The following is a 17325-nucleotide window of genomic DNA, read 5'->3' on the forward strand; positions in this document are numbered from 1 at the left end:
ATCTAGCCAAACAGCTAAAACACAGAATTCACAACCTCAATATAAAAAGGCACAGTGCCTTGCACATAGAGATTGGAATGCGTTGGCTTCTACCGGGGAGACGCACACACCCTTAATTGCAGAGAGACCAAGAAAAGTAGTAATTTTATTTCAACCTGGGGAGCCAATGCGAAATGATTTTATCACATTGACAAATCATATTAAGGGCTGAACAGGGATGAGGAAAAGGAAAGAAGAGGATCATAGGGCTAATGATGCATGTGATCAGCCCAGGGTGATTAAAGGATGTGGAGGTTGAGCCACTGTTTTTTTCTGACTGTATTCTCTGAAAAATGCACACAGAGCACTACACCATTTTGAAATTATTGCACAGAATGGCATTCTCTGTAAAGAAACACCAGTCACCTGATGATGCAAAAATAAGCTGAAGAAAGTCCTTGTTGTGTCCGTCCTTTCATAGTGAGACAGAAACTGACGATGGGGCTGCAGAAACCTCCCGTTTAAAAAAGAAAAACATAGATAGTTGCACAGAGCAGATGCTATACAAACACGTTACCTGTGGTGAAGGAATTCTGGACACAGTCCTGGAAAAGCAGAGGAAAAACATTTTTTTGACTTGCTTAATGAGCTCAGTAGGGTCATACCTGGCGTCCCACTGCAACAGAGTTTTCCAGCTTGGCTAAGATCCAGCAGCCTTTGAAGGATCACAGCGGTCCAGGAGACCTGGACTTTTTAGGTTCTTCTTTATAGGTTGTGAACCATTCCCAGTGTTGTCATTGGGATCAGTTCTTCGCCAACAGACTGAGGTTCGTCATAGTTCTGTATTAAAGTGTTTACTACCTGCTGGTTTAATTTGACAGGTATCGCCAAGGCTTGTCAGGAGAATCTGAAGAGGACATTCCAATATGGAGGACGTATTCAGTATCCTAACAGTATGGAGATCAAGGCAATACTGGTGAGTTGTTTTATTTCCTTGTCAATTATCCTTGGATCTATATATATTGCAATATTGTTAGACTGAGGAAAGTAGCACTGAGATAAAAAGAAAACAGCTGCCACATTGGTACTAATATGGCTGCATAAATTAAAATAGAAATAACTCAAATTTGAAGTTATGTTTTATACAAAATAGCAATAGTTGTTAGTACATGGGCTTTTTTGCTATATAGTTTTGTACTATAATGACACAGAAGTTATCTTATTATTTTTGGATTGACCAACACAAAGTAGCACATATCTGTAAAGTGGAAATAAGTGATTCTTCTTTACCTACTTAGTTCACCAGCTTTCCCACCACTGCTGACCAAAAAGGATCCCCATAGTGTCATACTTCCACCACCGTGTTTTACTATAGGAGTTCAAGACAATCTGTAGATTGTGTCATTTGCCAAACATACCAACCATTGTGTGGGTTGAGGTCAAAAAGTTGCTGATTAGTGGTCCATTGCCCAGCCTACAAGATTAGGTGGAAGGATATATCTTAGTACGTTTGATCTATATTCTTTCAACTTCCAGAAGATGGATTGAATAAAGCTGCATGAGATATGTAAAGTTTGGGAGGGTTATATTTCATGTTGTATTAAGAGCCAAATGTAGAGAAGCCAGTGGCAGACAGAGTTGGTGGGATTTGACAAATAAAATGACTTACGAAAACAAAGGAAATGAACTCAACACTGTAAAGCAAATGCAGAGCTGGCAGCCAGCAAGAATAGAGCTAGCATTGAAGAGAAAGGCAATGGCAAACAGACTACAATAAACAAAGAAACTGGCAGGGAGGTAAGGAAACAATGAAACTTTAAAGTTTAAACTACTGGGAGAGTTCATGAGTGGCATGGGAATCAGGTGTGACTAATCAGAGGAACGCAGCTCAGCTGAAGAAGAAACAGATCAGGGAAAACGGAACGACTTTAATCACGATAATAAACAACCCAAAAGCAATCCAAATGCAAATAAAAGTGAGAACCAAAAAATACAAACACCTGTGGATTTTTAGATAACTCCTTTAAGCTTTGAGACTGGCCTGTATGCTGTGCTTCATGATGCTGCTCGTTCACTAGTGTTTTCTAACAAACCTCTGAGACCTTCACAGAGCAACTGGATTTATACTGAGAATAAACTGAAGAAAAGTTGAATCTATTTACGAATTACATTCATTCTAAAGGCAGTAGGTTTGCACTTCATTTTTATTGATGTAAAAATGTTCAATATAAATGCAGACTTTTGTTTTTATGAAGATATAGTTTATTCCTCTTCACAATTTGCTACTTTGTCTTGGTCTAGCACATAAAAACCCAACAAAATATACCGATATCTTTGGTTTTGATATTTCTATTTGCCTTGAATGTATATTTTGATAGTTATTTGACATTTAAAGCGTACGTACACTCAAAGAAACAAAGTCATAGATCAATTAACAAACATGCTCCATGATGTTATTTAAAAAAGACCAATTTTTCTGATTTGAAAACAATGTATGATTATTTTATTGTTTGTAAAGATTTAAAGATGACTGATTTGGTGATCTACTCAAACCTTTCCAACTTGTTGGAAACAAAAACATTGCTTTAGGCCATGCAGATGTGTCACAGTTCATTCTCTTCCAAATAAAATGGTATCAGTGAAACTGATACCCCGTCTTGAAGAAGGGCCTGTCTGAATTTGCTGAGCGTTAAGCAACAGAAACTCGCAGTCAAACAATTTGCACACTGTCTGCAGTAATACACAGCACAATCAGAAAAAGTGAACGCTGTTTGGGAAGACTTGTTTTGACAGGTTTATTCTAATCCTGAATGGAAAAGTTCATATTTTAGTTTTAAGTGCTTTGTTTAAATACATGACAGAGAGCTATCAAGGGCTCACTCATGACAGTAATGTTGTTTGGTTATATGGATGGGTCCTCTGATTTTTTTTTCTTCTTTTGGCTGTGTGTGTAGGCTGGGCGCAGCTCAAAGAGACAACTTTTCCTGCTTCCGGGTGGGATTGAAAGGCACTTGAAAATCAAAACATGCTCTGTAAGTGTAACTCAGATTCAAAGAGGACCAGTAACACTAGCTGTAATGAACTATAAATATTAAACACTACGACTGCATGCAGTCTACTCAGACCAAGCGAAAAATAGTTGTGGCTGGTGTAAAAGTAGGAAAAAAACAACACGCGTGCTAAATCTGTGAGGAAGGATGGATGTTAACAAACTTATTTATGTCAGGTCGCGTTGGATGCGATTGAGGAGCTCTGCTCAGAAATGGGACTACAAAGACTGGAGGCGTTGGATGAATATGCGGTCTTTCTGGTAACACATAGAGGTAAAGTGTGGAGGTTTTGCTGTAGGGCAACTTTAAAATCTCAACCCGTTTTGCATTATGTAGCTACATAAGATCTGATAACTGTGCTGCTCTCTTGTGTAGGTCAGAATGTGCGTCCCCTGAACAAGCGTGAGTACATCTTGGACATCGCCACAGAGGCCGAGCCAGTGGATGCCAACTACAGTCTGTGGTTTAGAAGGGTCGTATGGAGTCTGGCTCTTAAACTTGACAACGAGCTTTATGTCACCATGCACTACAACCAGGTACAGCACTGTCTTTTAAGCTGAGCAATGGCTAAACATCCCTCTAGCCATCTGGTCACAAAGTTACAAGTTACCCAGAGAAGTTTTCTCTCCTGAGTAATCCTCTCCAGCTCAAGGTGTTTTAGAAGGGATGCATAGATACCCAAACCAGTTTAAATGACTGGAGGAGCAGCAGCACTATTCCAAAATCCCTTAGTCTTCCTTTAGGAGGACAGTGGAGGAAATTGGTTTCTGCCTCTTTTTTCGGTCAGGATTTATGTCTCATGACCATTAGTTGGGGGCAGGAATGTAGACAAACCAGTAAATCTTAGCTTTCTGGCTCAGCATTGCTGCAGACAAGGCCCCATTCTATCTATTTGTCTCGCCCGGTTTCTGTTTAAACAAGTACGAATGAATGAAACACCAAACATAAATTTCTGATGGACTGAAAGAAAAGTTAGAAACTATCTAGCAATGGCTTCATTTGCTTGCTCCTCTCTGCCGTACCTATAAAACCAGAGCTGGCCTTTCTCCCTGCCTTCTGCAGGCTCATACAAGGTAACAACTGAACCAGGGTGGAGTCAGAACGAAGCAGAATCTATTATTCTTCACTTTAAAGGGAGGATGGAAGCACATATAACAAGTGCTCACAAAGGGGCATCTGCATTTTATTGGAAACGGTGCATGTACGTAGCAGTTACTGATGCCTGGGAGATAAAGCTCCTTACCTTAAAAACAACAAACACCAGTTTATTAATATGCTTCATGTAGCACAATATTGACAGTAGATAATATTTCTGTACCTTGTGGAGACTGCCTTCCACCCAGTTCTGTCATTTTTCCAGGTCTTACCAGACTACCTGAAGGCTTTGCTGGGTGTAGTTCCTCAAGGTAAGCCCAGTGACCAGCATATGCAACAAATTGCCAGGCTGGGCTCCCTACAGCATCGTGCCAAGGACGCCATCTACCTGCCCACGCTGTAAATATATTCTCCTGATTTTGTTTTCAAGTATGAATCATTTTCTTCTGCATAAACTAAAGAATAAAAATAAGCAAACTAACCCACAGCATCCTGTTATCCCTACGCTGTCTTCACATATCCAGACACAGTAGCACATGTAACCTAATAAAACCCACTGAATGTTTTTGTATGTTTCTAGCCGCGAGGTGCAGGAATGCGTCCCCTCACAGTTCTACAGCAAACAGGGTTCCCAACAATGGCTGAACATGGTAACGCAGCACATGCAGTACGTCCAGCCTTTAAACCCGCACCAGGCCCGCGCACAGTTCCTCGGTAAGACTTTGTTAATGTGTCCAACATTTTTAACATTAAGATGAATGCCTAAGAGACAGTGGTACGTAGATAGGCTCTTATATTGTTGACTATTTCTTCTTAGATCAGAAACTAATTCAATAGTTGAAATGTACATCAGATTGATTTTTTTAAATAAATGAATTAATATTATTTTTTATGTGGCTGGTTGTATAGAGATTTGTTTGTGTGTTTCTCTTCAGGTCTGGTCAGTGCCTTCCCCATGTTTGGCTCCTCTTTCTTCTACATACAGAGTTTGAGCTCTTCATCTATCCAGGCGCCCTGCATCCTGGCTGTGAACCTGAACGGACTGCACTTTCTTAACAAGGACACCCACGTGAGTAAACGGCTAGCACATCCACAATGTCAGTCAGACATCCACAAAATCAAAATTCATGCTTTACATTACAAAATTGGGTGAGTGTAGCAATGTGATGACTGCTTATTAGAGCTTTTAAGGAGTTAATACTTTTTTTTTTTTTTTTTACCAAGTTACTTTAAAACGAGTCAAATAGCCTCCTCCGCTGGTGAAGTTGTGTACTTGTTTGCTTGTGTTTATTTTATATGGAGTCCAAATGATGCCAGATGTTTCACTAAAGTAGGCCAGGGAAACCTATTTCTAGTTTTAAAATACCATATGACCTGATTTTTTAATTAATATCTGACAAGTCAATAGGACAAATTGTTGCCACTAAGAGTAAGGGTTCTTGTGTATTATTATTATTATTATTGAGTTTTTACATTTAAAAATGTCAGCCAGAATTGTAGCAGAACCTTTTTTATAGCTACAAAATGCATGTGGCTCTTTTGTTTCTTGCTAAATGTAAAACCCAATTTGTGTAATTACTAAAACTGTTCATTGTACAATCAGTCTACCCAGAAAATTTGTTCAAATAAATCCTAAAGTTAAAAGCTCAAAATAAATATAACATTCATGCTGATGATGATTCTATGTAAATTTTTAATCAGACCACACCACTTTCCCTCAATCAGTGATCAAGGTTTAATATGGCAAGGTTGTCAAGAAGCACCAGGTTGAGGCAGAGCCGAGGCACGGATAGGTACTCAAATTATGTATTTTAACAGGTTTGATGATTAAATAAAAATTTTACAGATTGTGCATAAACAAAAGTGAACATGGAGCATGGACTGAGGTGCATGAAAACAGAAGAAACTGACAGGCAACATGATTGCTGAACAAGAAATAGGAGGTTGATTAATAAAAGGGTGCAGCTGTGAGGGAAGGCAAAGCAGGCAGACTGAGGGACGTGACTAATCAACAAAGAATAAGCTGAACTGATTCAATTAAGGAACACGAGAAACATCCTGACAATAATCTAAGAAAAATACATGGAACACAAAGAAAAACTTTGGAAATAAAAATTAAGGAATAAACTAATATGGCAACCCCTTGACAACAATAATAAATATGGAGAATGGAATGGAGTATGGCAAGACTGGTAAAACATAAATAACCCACAAGGAAATGAACACAAACAAAAACCGAACCAAAACATCCAAGGAATGTGACAGAGGGAACACTGTTTCCCTAAAAATTGTTTTCAAGTCCAACTCCTGGCACTTGCTGAGCTTTATGTGTGCCATCTGGAGACAGTAAACCACATGCAAAAAGAAACAAAAACCAATTGAGAAATGTTTATATTTGTTTGTTATGCTCATTTGTGAGTATGTTTGCATGTGTGTGATTAGGACGCCATGGTACGTTTCCCGCTGAAGGAGGTACAGTCGACCCGCACCCAGAGACCAACTTCAGGCTCCAGTTACCCGTACGTGGAGATCATGATCGGAGACTTGCTCAACCAGCGAATCACGCAGCTGCAGCTGGAGCAGGTGTGTAACTGTCCTCATAAAAGATGCAGCAATGACCAGTAGGCAAACATTACATTGCATAATGCACAAGTAAATCTGCTTTCACTTTAACGGATTGTCTTAACTTCCATATCAATCTGTGTTTGTATGTTTCCCAGGGCCTGGAGCTGTGCCGAGTCATTGCTATGCACATGGAGAACATGCTGTCATTCAGAGAGAAGAGACTCACCTTGCCACCAAGTGAAATCACTCTGCTGTAGCACAGAAATTACCATGGATGGACACGAAAATCCTTCTTTAGTGCCCCATGAGGGCACTGTATCTGCCTCTAAAATGTTTGAATATTTTGATATTTTTATATTCTCATTTTATTTAAGCTAAGATGAAATGTGCATTTATTGAAATTAGATGTGAGTTTGCGCTCAGCAAAAGGAAGAAGTTCCTCTTGTAGGTGTGCAAAGTGTTTTCCTGGCAGTTTACCGTTCTACTAAAACAGATATGCAAATTGAATAACCTACATGTTTAACCTTGCCTTGCTTAACACATTAGCAAATGATCATGGTTTCACATGATGCACTGTCTTTCATTAGACTTGAATATGCATTTAAATTCATCCTCATAAATCAGAGATAAGGTGTTCTCCTTGTTTATGTGCAGATGGAAGCTGGAGAATGCAACCAACTCAATTCTTTTTCTCCTCTTTGCCATGTAAACAAAGGCAAATATCTAATCAGATAGCACTAAATAGGACCAGATTTTGGTGAATAAAGTTTGAAGCCACATTAATAAACAGTATGCACTGAATACATTTCTTTTAGTACAATGAATATTTTATAAAAATGTCTACAATTAATGTATTTGACTAATGCTGGACATTAAAGTTTGTAATATAATCTCTGTGTGTTCGAATTACTGTATATTTTTTATGGTGCCTTTAAAAAGTCTCCTTGCCCCTTTAACTTAAACCTCAATGTGTTTTATGCAGGCAATCATAAATTACTTTTAAATTAAGTGAAATGAAAATTGTTTGCAACATTATTATTATTATTATTATTTTTATTATTATTATTATTATTATTACAAATGTTTAATTACAACCACACAATGATTCAGCTTACATAGGCTTATATTTATAGTAAAAAGAGGATTTAAATCCTTCATTTACTGGAATGCTTCAGAGTTTTTTAACACAACTGTTATTCGACATTTAAAGGCACATTGAAACACAATACAAATTGAACCGACAGAATTGTGAAGAATTCGTTGTGTGTGGTAGGGAAAATAAAAAGTTTTGAATAGTGACAGTTCTTTTCAAACAGTGGAAATAATTTGCTTGCTGACTCAATCTTCACCACCTTCAAAAATTTTGCAACTAAATTTAGCTTGTTCTTTTCAACATGTAAAATTTGGTTTTGTGGTCAAATAAATCTGGATTTGAAAATCTACCCATTAAGACTAAATAATCTGAAAATCCTCATTTATTCTAAATAAAAGAGCCAAATCGTTGGTCTCGTTTTCCTGAAATACTCAGATAACTGCTTTAAACTTCATCTTGTTCATTAAGTAATGAACAAGATGAAATTTAGTTAAATAAACACGAGGTTTAGTTAAATAAACCTCATTCAGAACCTTGAATTCCGAATAAGGTTCACTGTAAATTGTTAACCTTACGAGAAATAGGAAAAATATACCTTTCATCGTTTGAATAATCTCCTAAACTTTTAAGAACATTATTCTGATAGTTGGAGAAAGATTTTTCTATAATATAATTTTTGATAAGTTCGTTTGTGACTTTCGTATCAGTAATACAACATTTTTAGGTGGAGCAGTCTCAGTTCAGTTGTAATATTTGAGTGCATCAAATCTAATTTAACAATTGATTTTACAACCGCTTGTGCTGCTTTAGTAAATCTCAGGATTATTTCACTGTGTTTTTTTTTTTGTTTTGATTTGAAACTCTCATTGGCTACTTATCCGGGGTTTGCTTAGTTTTGTTGTTTTCAACGTACCTTTTACTGTCTCCAATACGCGCTCGTAGCGGCGCCGCTGAGTCGGTGTACTCCGTGTTACAGAACGAGCACTCCTCCCCGAATTTCTCGGGCGCGTGGGTGTTTCTGACTGGTTTCTCGCAGATTTCTTTGCCGTCATTGGTGAAGAATGACGAGTTTCGTGTGAACCGGGATAGGGAGGGGGTTGTGGTCAAACCCACAGCGACCTAAACAGCCCCGGGAGGAGAGGAGGGTAGAGAAGAGTTGTCTCAGCAGCAGCAGCTACAGCTGGAGCCCCGCGTTTAAAGCCTACATGGGCTAGTCCGTTAGTTAGCTTAGCATAGTCCGCTGCGCCGCTGATAACTCCGGGCTCGCTTGCTACGCGTTTTCCCTTCCGTCCCACCGGGTCGAGCCTGCTCCCCATTACCCTCTTCGAAGATGATGAAGTTCAGGTTTCGTCGGCAGGGCACCGACCCGCAAAGAGAAAAGATAAAACAGGAACTCTTCGCTTTTAACAAGGTAAAGTAACGGGACAAGGAGGGGAGGGAGGCAGGCGTTCCTCATCTTCTGCAGATCTGCCACCCCCCCCAAAAAAGCAACTGAACGGGTCTGTTTTATTAGAAACAGGGTGCGTTTTAGATGGAGATCACGCTGCAGCATTTAAACTAGCTGCTCGTCTCTGTGCTGCTGTTATCATGCAGTGATTCCCACACGGAGAGACATTACAGCTTCTGATTGATGGGGCTGAGTGCAGACTGGACTCGGACGGGCTTTGTTGACGACTGTGGGGTGGTTTCATGTGACCTCCTATCAAAGTTTACAGCAAAATCAGTTTGGAACTTAAAAAAAACTCTTGTGGTGTTAATTACATACCTTTTTTGATCACTGATGGGGATTATCCGCGATTACAGATGAAGGAGATTGAGCAGTTTCAACAGTTTGATCCAGAAATCATATGTTAATGATTTAATCTAGATGGGGACAGCGTCTCTCTCTTTCTCACACACACACACACACACACACACACACACACACACACACACACACACTCACTCACAAGTGATATTTAAACTCATACAGCCCCATGCTTCTGTCAGTCTCAGGGCGAAACTATGAATATGAAGTTCAACTTCATTTTCTTAAACTGTCTCGTTTTGAATAATTTTCACTCAGAGGTAAAGCAACATGAAAACACGGCTGTGTAATGAAGTGTGGATTTTACTGCAGGATTGCAAAGAATACTCTAGTTTGAAAAAGGCAGCTGAAGGAGGACAAAAGCAATTTCTGCTTTGTGTGTTTGAATCGATGACTTCATTAGAGAACCAAGCTGACCTGCTGCTCTTAACATTACACCGTATGAGTGAGTTTGGTAGATTTTGACATGGATCATGAAGGGTTTGAGTTGAAAGTCTTTTGCGCTTGAGACAGATTCACTCAGATGTCCTCCGGTCATGATGGATTCTCTTTTGGATGGCGAAGTTGAAGCAAACTGGTGTTAATAGTGATCATATCAAGAACTTTAACCAGTGCTGATTTGTTCCTGTGCAAATTCATAACCTGTAAAATAAATGATTGTGTAATGTTCTTTGTGTGTGTGGAAAACGGCAGATCTACGCTACTTGAAGAAATATTTTCACCTAGTTTAAAACGATAACACACGACACTTTTAAGGGATTTTAACACCGGGACTCAAAGGGAAAAAAAAATAATTCACCTGAAACTACATATTACTTCTTAGACGATGACATTGAGTAATTCCAGTTTTTCATCGGAGACTATTGGCTGTTGCCAAATTTCCCTTCTCATATACTGCTGGAACATTTTACTTAATTTTATTCGGTAAAAATATATATTTTTACTGTAATACTGTAAAGTTTTCGCATGCAAGCATGAAAATACAAGCTAACAGAAAAGGTGCAACTGGCAAAATTATTGAGGACAATGAACGGTTGAAATGCGATTGTGTAGATTGGCAAGTGATTATTAGAATAAAAAAAACTGAAAAAGAACTTTGCATGAGATGATAAATAGCTTGAGCACTGCTGTGAAACTTGTGGTGTCCGTAAAAGGATTTTGCAACAGATCTTTATTTAATTTGGGTTCAGGGAGATGATGTATTGATAAATTTTTGGAGGTTCTGCAGCTTGGCCAACAGAATCTCTGAACTGTACTCGTGTACTGTGCAGAAATGAGCCAAACTTTCAATGTTGTGGCCTTGAACTCATGTTAGGTGAGACTGAAAGTGTTCCAGAGAGCGTCCCTATCCAAACATTTCATGTTGAAAGACTCATTTAATCAATACCGGCTCTCCCGAATGGAGCCAGATAAACGCGTAGATCACTACTGTCATTTAAAATAAACTCAATGCAATTTATATCAGAAAGAAAACTTGAGGAAATACAATTTTGGCACGTTCTTTCTCATTTTCAGCATCAAAACAATTAGTCACAGTTGGGAAAGCTCTTATGCACTCCATTTGTTTTTCATTACGCTCCCCGACCTCCTCTTCTTTGGCCGCCTGCCTCAGTGTATGAAGTTACCTTTGTGTTTCTATTCTGCTTTCAAATTTGTCCTTTAGATGTGAAAATATGAGCACTACAAACTTTGCAAGTAAAATCAAATTCACATTGGAATGTTAATCCAAAGTTTCTTTGGTTGTCTTAACCTTCCTGTTTAACTCTATGTGGGATTAACCCAGTGAAATGCTGTACATCCTGTATTTCTGTCGAGAGGAGTAATCCCCTTTTTAAAGACTGGGTTTGGTGAAACATCTTGATTAGTTCATTACAACACCGACGATCGCCTGGCAACCGTTTTTTTACATGCAAAAATCGTAACAGTCATAGTGCCTTCCTTGCAAATGATTCACATATTTTCACCTATTCCCAGATTGTTTTGACAACTGCAAACTTTTTTTTTTTAAATCATATGATTTTTGAGAACCATGTATCATATTTGTTCCAACTTTTGTTTTCTTTTATATTAGCTCCCTTTTTAGAAATTTGTGATTGTAATGCAAAAATATTACAAAAGTTAAAGGTATAGGAAAACTTTCACAAGACACTTCACATGCGCATCATAAAGGTGACGTTTTTATGTAAACTTATGTGCACATCTATTCCTTTTTTCTTCAAATTCTCTTCAGCATTAGAGCTGCACAATATATCGAACTGGAACTGCTATGGCAATATTGGTGCACTCAATACCTGAAAGGACTGCGTGGACACAATATTTGGATGAAGACAGTATTTAGAGTGTCATGCATTCCTGCTTTGCATATTGATTATTTGACTAGTTGGGAGGACTTGAACTGCCCTTAATGTGCATGTCTAATGGATGTGTTTAGTGGCAGAAGTGCCCATTCCTACACAGAGGCGGTGAATGAGAGCAAAGCACATTTTGATGCACATCCAGCTTTAGCAACCATGTCTGAACAGCAGCTGAAGAGAAAAGTTAAGACAGGATTTTTCCCACATTATCCAGATAATCTTTCTAAGCTTCAGAAAAGCTGATGTTGCTAATTTTTCAAAGGAAGACCAACTAATAGTGATGGGGTCTTAAGTGTCTTTTATGTTTTATTGTATTGAGGCAAACAGATGTTTTAGATTTTAGCCTAAAACGGCTCTTCTTCTTGAGTGTCTCTTCACATTTCTGAATATTCTTGTTGTTTTTTAAACTTTATTGCATTCCTTCGTCTTGTTGGACTCTATTGAATATCTGTGGATGCCGGTCTGTTCATCTAAACAAGATGTCTGCAGAGACACCCTCTAAGTAAATGCCTTTGATAGTGGTTGTGTGTGTGTGGGTGGTGAGGCACCTCAGTGCCGTGTAGAGTCATCTCGTCTGAATGGTGTATCGTGTTTAAAGTCCACGGACTGTTTGTTTTGTTGGAACAGCACGCTTGTTTTACTGTTCGGTACCAGCTGCTGTGACTGTCACAGAGGTGGTCTGTCCACGGGAGGCGTACTTTGATGTGACTGTATTTGTGTGCAATCGGCTAAAGGCAGAAAGCATCGACGCTTTTACTTCACGTCACTTCCAAGAGGAAGACCTGGGAAGGTCTTTTACTCTTTCCAGAATCTGCTCACTTTTTCTCTGCAGCTCTAAGTGCATTCCCAGCTGTCTGCCATTCCGTGCCACGGGCACAAGGGGAAAATAAGCCTGTGAATTGATGTTAATCCCAGTTAACAAGGTCTGCAGAACATGGCTATAAAGTGTTGAAGGCTGTCATTCAGTGGCCTTTTTTAAAAGTTTCCTCTGACTTTATTAAAGTGGTCCTCCCTTTTAGACGCCTTGCTGATGAAAAAGTCTAACTTGGAAAAAGAGGTGGACGTGTTTTAGGCGGGTTTATACGGTGTATTTTGTCTTTGCTGTGTCATCTTGTCATTTTTTTCCTCTCCTCTGTCTTCCTCCTCCCAGACTGTGGAGCATGGGTTCCCCCATCAGCCCAGTGCCCTGGCCTTTGACCCCAAGCTGCAGCTGATGGCCATTGGCACAAAGTCAGGAGCCATAAAAATGTATCCTTTATCGCTGGTGAGCTTCTGTTTCTGTGTTTACCTTTTTTTTTCTTTTTCTTTTTTGATTATCGCTACTCCTCAGCTGGAACCTTCCAAGGTGCAAAAGTATTCAGGCCACTTTTTTATACGTTTTGTCATTTTAATGTGGTAGACCATCACAATGTAGGGTATTATTGTGACGTGGAATGACTGTGTCAACATCTTATTAAGTCTGCAAGACTTATTGACTAAGTGTCTTTCAGCTTTACACAACTACAGACTAAGTTTCTTTGAAAATGTTATTTATCAAGCCGTTTCAGGCCTTCAGAGTACAACTGTGTTTAAACAGATTAAATTATTCCCAATCTGGACGGTTTGCTATTTCTGAAGCCACGTCTTTACACTGGATCTTATTTTGGGATGTCACTTTAAAGGGGCTGAACACCAAAGCAAAATTTTCAATTCTAAAACAAAGTATAATGCATCCTTTTATTTCCTCTTCACAAGTTATGTTTCTGTCTAACTATCATGCAAACTCTTGTGGTGTCAAAAAGACAAAAAAAAAAGAAAAAAAAGGAAAATGTGAATTAGGCGTGTTTCCATGTAGTGTACATGGCAGGCTACCCAGGGCGTAATTTCATCAGATGTTGACGTTACGCATAGCTGTAATAAAGAAGATGTAGAGGTTTCAAACAAGCACGGACCACACATCTCAGAAAAATGGAGACGGTTCTTGTGTCCAAGCTGGAGGTTTGAACTTAGATATTTCTCCGGGTTTCTTGTGGCCAGCGACACCCATCAGCTGTTCTTAATGCAATACTTCAAAATTAAAATATTGATGGAAACACGGCTACAGTTGTGCAATGTGTTCTATTACGTAAAACCCATTGAAGGTTTTGGTTATAGTGGGACTGAAAGGGTATTAATACTTCTGTAAAGCAATGCAAGTTATTTTTATTTGAATCCTTGAGCTATCAGAGTCTCCCAATCGCACATTTATCAATTTATTAAGTACTAGAATCCTCAAAGTTAATGAGAGGAATGTTATTGAGAATATAAAATTATATTTTAGGATCAAACCATCCAGGAAAGTTAAATATTTCAAGCTTGGGACCATAAACAAAAACCCCAGACTGAGTGCGGAAGCTGATTTCCTTCTTTTGCTGTCAGTTTGCATCCCTTTAGCAGGCTGCCTCTTATCTCCACATCAGCTCTGCGAAGTAGCCAAAGACCTGTGTTCAGCTGTATGCTATCAAATGCTGACCTATTGAGCCATAAGATGTTTTCTTTATTTACCATTTATGTTGAAGGGAATGCTGCTTACAGTCTGAGGTGGGTGATGCTTCACTGCTTAGTTTTTTTTTTTTGAAACTGTGAGGAAATGCTGATCAGTTGTGATTGTAGAAGTGCAGTTTATGTAACATTGGTCTGGTAGAGCGCTGAGACGCTGTGTGTGTGTGATCTCTATGGGAAGTTGCACTGTCTGCACCACTTAAGTGAGGAGAATGGGAGTGATCTGTCACTGTTTACTAAAGTTGTCGAAGCATTTAGCCGTGTTTCCTGGTTATACATGTGAAACTCCTCTCCAGGGATGTGCATATTAACCAATCCAAGGATCCCCTCTCTTAAATTCGTAAAGAAATGCAATAGTGTTGAGATTGTTTCTCCACAAAAGCACTTCCTTTTTCTTCTGGGTTATCCTACCTGCAGCTGTTCCACAGGACGCCACCGGATTCTGATCCATCTGAGCAGCACAAGATAATTAGGAGCACTGAGTGAAGCTGCACTGAGAAAAGCTCTGGTTTGGCTCGTCACATGCATTGCACCAAAACTATAATTTGACCCAGGCTTTCAGTTATGTCAGAAATGCTAACAGCTCACAGACTCGTGCACTTGGTGATGTTGTCTTCCTTGTTATCTCTGCTGCAGTCAACCCTGTCAGGGCTTCAGCAATACTTCCAGGGCGAGATCCGATGTGGTTTTGTGGAAGGGTTCGTTTCTGATTAGCGCGGGACGATCCTACCTAATAAAACTCTTGAATGTTTTGAGGTTCATATATAAAGTTGTAGCGTGTAGTTTGTATATGTGAACATCTGATATGCAGAGTTGAGGAGAAGTGTTTCGATTTGCATTCATAGTAGCTGGTTATGGATCTATAGTCGGTATGTCCACATTTATCCATGTGTGAAAGGAGGCTGCAGCCTGCGCTTGCAGATGCATTAGAGTGGAGAATCGACTCTTTGAGGCAGAGCTTTAAGAGAGAACGGGAGGCTGGTGGTACCAGGCTCTCGCACCCCAGAGACGGATGGAGATAAACAGAGGCTGTAAGGACGGGGGAGGAGGAAAGAGGAGAAATGGCTCTACTGTAAAGCTACACCTATGTTCAATTAAAGCCATAAAACACAATACTGACTTCTCACCCTGTCTCTAATGAGGTTTCAGCTCTGTTGGGGTTGTGGGAAAGTTGTCCACACAGAACCTGGGCTTTTACAACCCAGGAAGATATTATAGAGCATTGTAGCATAACTAATGACGTGGTTTTAAGAAGCTAATACATAATGATGTGAATACTGTATGTGTACTTTGTGTAAGGTTTTAAATAACGCGGTACAAGTAATGTTGAAGATTTATAATAAAAAAAAAATCAACTGCAAAATTTGGAAATATTCTTGGTGAAAAACTAATAATTTCTTTTAATATATTAATTTGCGTAGTAACACTAAATAACAGGAAATGCAGTAAAAAAAAACAACAAATTAGTCATTTAAATGACGAACCCTGTGAAATTTGTTTTATTATCCAAAATAGAACAAATTTCAAAAATTAATTTTATATGTAAAACCATGTAGTAGTTCGAGTAATTATTTTACTAGATAATGTTTTTGGCAGCATATCCTGTACTATTTATTTCATCCGTCCCTCTCACTCTGAACCTGTGGGCCTAAACCAGTGACCACGCTATTGACCGAGTGATTGGTCTGCAATTAAATTTTGTACAAAGCACAGACTTTAAATATATTGTTTTCCAAAGCTTTGGGAATCATTCACTTTTGTACAAATGACATGTGTGTAAGCACAAAAAAGATTAATCCAGTAATACTCTTGTTATAAAATGCTTTTAAACAAAAATACAATGTAAAACACAGTCTAATAGTGTAATACAGTGTATTTTATTTTTGTTTTGTGTGGCACCAATGATGCATTCAAAGCACATAAATCCCACACTTTACTTTGGGTTTCTTCACTTTTTTTCAAAGATAAATCAACTTCTCTCTCTTGCAAATGGAGGTTATCATGAGAAGTTAGATGGTTCCAGCTAGTTGTTACCAAGCCTCTGCTCACTGAAGCTTTAACTAGAGCATTGTGCTCTCTGTAATTAACCCCACGGAGCTATTGTCTGGGAAGTTGATGTGTGGTTGCAAAGCATGCTGTTGCGGTGGAAGCTGTAATTTTCAGAGTCTGTGCAGGTAAAGATAGATTTGGGGTTCCTACACAGTCTTGAAAGGTCTGGAAACGTATGTAGTTTTCCAGGGTGGAAAATGTTTTCATTTTTCCATATTTTCTTTGTTTCTTTCTCTTTTTAAAGGACAAAACTCTTATAAGGGGATAGTTTTCGCAAAACTTTGTGTAAGTTGACATGCTTGACCTTTAATTTGCAACATCACAACTTCATTTCTACATTTTATTCATTAATTATGATGTGTCTTACTGACTTCTCAGTCAAACATAATTTCGTTCACTTCACTTCTGCTTGATCTTTTGCCGACTTTAAATTTAGGTTGGACTAGGCTTGCTGCTCTTAAACTTGGTCTAAAAACTTAAAACTAAGCTGAAAAACTTCCATTTGCATCTTTTTTTTTGCTGAATTTGTTAAAAAAAAATATTGCAATAGCTTTTATTTGTATAATAATTATTATTTTATACTAAAAACGTGTAAAAGTACCTTTTTAGTTTGATTGATTTTTGCGTAGCTTCTTTTGGAATATCAACCTTTTAATGTATTTCAAAACAATTTCAGAAAAACATTTTTCTTATTGCATTAATGCTCTGGATATTAAACAACGTAATAATTAGTGTTTCAGCTGCAAGAGCAATCGCAGATTAGTGCAACATCTAAAGCAGTTCACGAACTGCAACAGCCAATATAGTCTCTCT

General features: G+C 38.6%; 2 protein-coding genes across 3 annotated transcripts in view; both read left to right on the forward strand.

Annotated features, from left to right (window-relative positions):
- The window catches only part of myo15aa (myosin XVAa), a 43967-nt gene extending 36388 nt beyond the window's left edge, over positions 1-7579 (forward strand). The window contains exons 58-66 of the mRNA XM_028041503.1: positions 861-955; positions 2934-3011; positions 3206-3302; positions 3405-3565; positions 4390-4523; positions 4705-4838; positions 5060-5193; positions 6567-6707; positions 6845-7579. Of these exons, the coding sequence (XP_027897304.1) occupies positions 861-955; positions 2934-3011; positions 3206-3302; positions 3405-3565; positions 4390-4523; positions 4705-4838; positions 5060-5193; positions 6567-6707; positions 6845-6946 (1076 nt within the window). The 3' untranslated portion in view covers positions 6947-7579. The remainder of the gene's footprint in view (positions 1-860; positions 956-2933; positions 3012-3205; positions 3303-3404; positions 3566-4389; positions 4524-4704; positions 4839-5059; positions 5194-6566; positions 6708-6844) is intronic.
- A 1200-nt stretch (positions 7580-8779) lies between these two features.
- Positions 8780-17325, forward strand: part of llgl1 (LLGL scribble cell polarity complex component 1) — a 36541-nt gene continuing 27995 nt past the window's right edge. The window contains exons 1-2 of one of the 2 annotated variants that reach the window (XM_028042293.1): positions 8780-9193; positions 13094-13191. In XM_028042293.1, coding sequence (XP_027898094.1) covers positions 9113-9193; positions 13094-13191 — 179 coding nt within the window. In that variant the 5' untranslated portion in view covers positions 8780-9112. The remainder of the gene's footprint in view (positions 9194-13093; positions 13192-17325) is intronic. The other variant, XM_028042292.1, reaches the window with a different exon arrangement.

This window comes from Xiphophorus couchianus, chromosome 16, assembly GCF_001444195.1.
Source record: "Xiphophorus couchianus chromosome 16, X_couchianus-1.0, whole genome shotgun sequence".
Classification (NCBI taxonomy): Eukaryota; Metazoa; Chordata; class Actinopteri; order Cyprinodontiformes; family Poeciliidae; genus Xiphophorus; species Xiphophorus couchianus.